General features: G+C 36.1%; 1 protein-coding gene across 1 annotated transcript; it reads left to right on the top strand.

The window, feature by feature from the left end:
- Positions 1-1,361: 1,361 nt before the first annotated feature.
- On the top strand, positions 1,362-2,068 carry LOC113362096 (basic blue protein-like). The gene is made up of 2 exons (XM_026605085.1): positions 1,362-1,593; positions 1,689-2,068. Exons 1-2 carry the CDS (start codon positions 1,401-1,403, stop codon positions 1,892-1,894), a joined length of 399 nt encoding a protein of 132 aa, XP_026460870.1. The 5' UTR covers positions 1,362-1,400; the 3' UTR covers positions 1,895-2,068.
- The last annotated feature ends 317 nt before the right edge of the window (positions 2,069-2,385 follow it).

The following is a 2,385-nucleotide window of genomic DNA, read 5'->3' as shown; positions in this document are numbered from 1 at the left end:
CTATTTCCCCCCGTCCATAACAAAACCCAAATCCGTTCAAAGTTCACCTCAAGTATGGTTTTCAACTTATATCTTATCATATAGTCAATGATTTTATATCATAAATATATTGGAGCTTTGTACTTTTCCCAAAAATTTGTCGTTGTACTAGATGCATGTTGCTCGAAAAATTTATTGTATAAAACCGATATTATCAGTGGACCGGCCGATACGAATGTTTTTATCGTTCCATCTTTATATCGCCCATATTCTCGATATCGTATAGGTATTTTCCGATACCCGATAAAAACTTGTAATATAGCTTGTACAACCGATATTGACTACCTTAATCACATTATAAATAATTTTGGTGTTGGTATGATTATTCGTGATTCAACGTGTTAATTTCGGGGCATAAGAAGCAGATACTTCTATGGAAGAATAGATGCTGAACATGCTGAGTGTTTGGGCATGAAAGAAGTAATATTGTGGGCCAAGAAAAGGAAGTCAGAGAAAATAACTTTTAAAGGTGATTATCTTAATCTTGCCAGCTATCCCTTCGGTATATTGGATGAATTAGAGGATTATAGAAGAAATTAGGCATCTGCTTGAATCCTTTTCTCTTTTCGGTTAAAATCATCTTAAAAGAACGGCAAACAATGTAGCACATGCTATTGAAACTAAAACCAACAGATCTTCTTTTGATATTTGGCATAACATTTCGGACATGTTTGTTTAATAAATTAGGGATGATCGGTCGGTAAGTAGAAATTATATATGTTATCTTAAGAAATGAATTGTGGTCTCTTGCATTAAAAAGAAAATGTTATTTCTTTTGTTTTTTTGTTACATGGCAGTTAATCGGTAATAAGCCTGATTATCTTCTTATTACTTGGTACTTGGTAGATGCAGTGGTCCCGAGACACACCTAGGATTTGTAATTCGACCCCAACCACCTATCTTAGGGGGAGGAAGATGGGAATCCATCATACCGCTAAATGGTTCCCTCTAACCATTGTCGTCGATACTAGAGCGGTTGAGCCTTATCCACACGCGTAAAAAGCTGAAATTGAACCAATCAAAATGCTGAGATTCCCCAAATAACGTGACAATGAGATAGCACATTACTCTGTCAACTGTATGCAGCGCACGGCACACGGCTCATGATGATTAAAATGCCAAATGCAGCTAATTTGTTAGTGCTTAGTACAGTTTACGAGCTACCAATTGCATTAGTTTAATTTCGTCATTGTTATAACAAGCAACTAGGCCAACTATATTAGTCTTAAAAGAATTTCGAGATTTTATATTAGTAAAATAGTAAGATGTCTCCTATAAATAGAATCTCTTTCATGAACACTTCATACGCAACGCATCTAGCATCTTATCCAAAATACGTAGTACAATAGATACAGACCGATATGGGCGCCTTGAGAACACCATTAGTAAGCAAGTTCGTTATAATCATCCTCATCCTTGTTGGATTGTCATCAGTCTCCATTAGCAATGCTGCGAAGAGCTTCTACATTGTAGGTGACTTGGGTCCATGGGGATTTCTCGAGCACTATGATTCTTGGGCTTTCAAGAGGTCCTTTGTTGCAGGAGATGTAGTTGGTAATTTTTCCTATTCAATGTCTTGCAATTTTTCCTATCCGCGGTAATTATACTTCAAAGGCTAACTTGTTTTGTGTATGGTTTGTGATTTGCAGTTTTCAAGTACCCTGCTACGGTGCACAACACTGTTCGCGTAAGTATTGCGGGATACAATAGTTGTGAAGCTACTAAGACAGAATCAATGAACGCGTCGTGGACAGGAAATGATATGTATTCACTGAGAAAAGGATATAACTACTTCATCTGTGGCATTCCAGGACATTGCAATGCAGGCATGAGGATCAAGATTTTTGCCAAGTAGAAAGCCTTTGACAGATGATGCTAAGCGACTAGCCAACCAAGTACTAGTTTTTTAAAAACAGATGAGTGAAACCTTGATAATGTCATCGTGCATCTTTGTTTCCATGTAAACACATGCTAATACTTCAAATCTAAATCTTCCCTGCTGAAACATCACTAAAAGTTATTCCCTTCGTTCCTGGAAAGAAATTACTATCACTTTTTCGATTTGTCTTATTTTTAAGCTAAAATAAAAGAACTGGTAATAACTCATATCTGTAGAGAGTTATTATCGATTATAATTTAAAAAATAAGCTGGAAATTCGGGGATTTGAAGTCCATTGAGCGATAAAAAGATCCAAAGCAAACAAGATGACAGGCAAGTGGTTTTGAGGAAAATATTTTATTCTCTGTTGCGTAAGATAAATAATTGAAAACTCTACACTTGGGACAACTGTTATTGTCCAGATATAGAACAATAAATCTGGACTTTTAATTATTTCCATCTTCACC

The sequence above is a fragment of the Papaver somniferum genome, chromosome 3, assembly GCF_003573695.1.
Source record: "Papaver somniferum cultivar HN1 chromosome 3, ASM357369v1, whole genome shotgun sequence".
Taxonomy (NCBI): domain Eukaryota; kingdom Viridiplantae; phylum Streptophyta; class Magnoliopsida; order Ranunculales; family Papaveraceae; genus Papaver; species Papaver somniferum.
Note: the sequence above shows the minus strand (reverse complement) of the source record. Positions and strands in the feature narration are given on the sequence as shown.

Coding starts and splice junctions, on each gene's coding strand:
- LOC113362096 (XM_026605085.1), top strand. CDS start 1,401: ATGGGCGCCTTGAGAACACCATTAGTAAGCAAGTTCGTTATAATCATC. Junction 1,594..1,688: donor TGTTGCAGGAGATGTAGTTG/GTAATTTTTCCT, acceptor TGTGATTTGCAG/TTTTCAAGTACCCTGCTACG.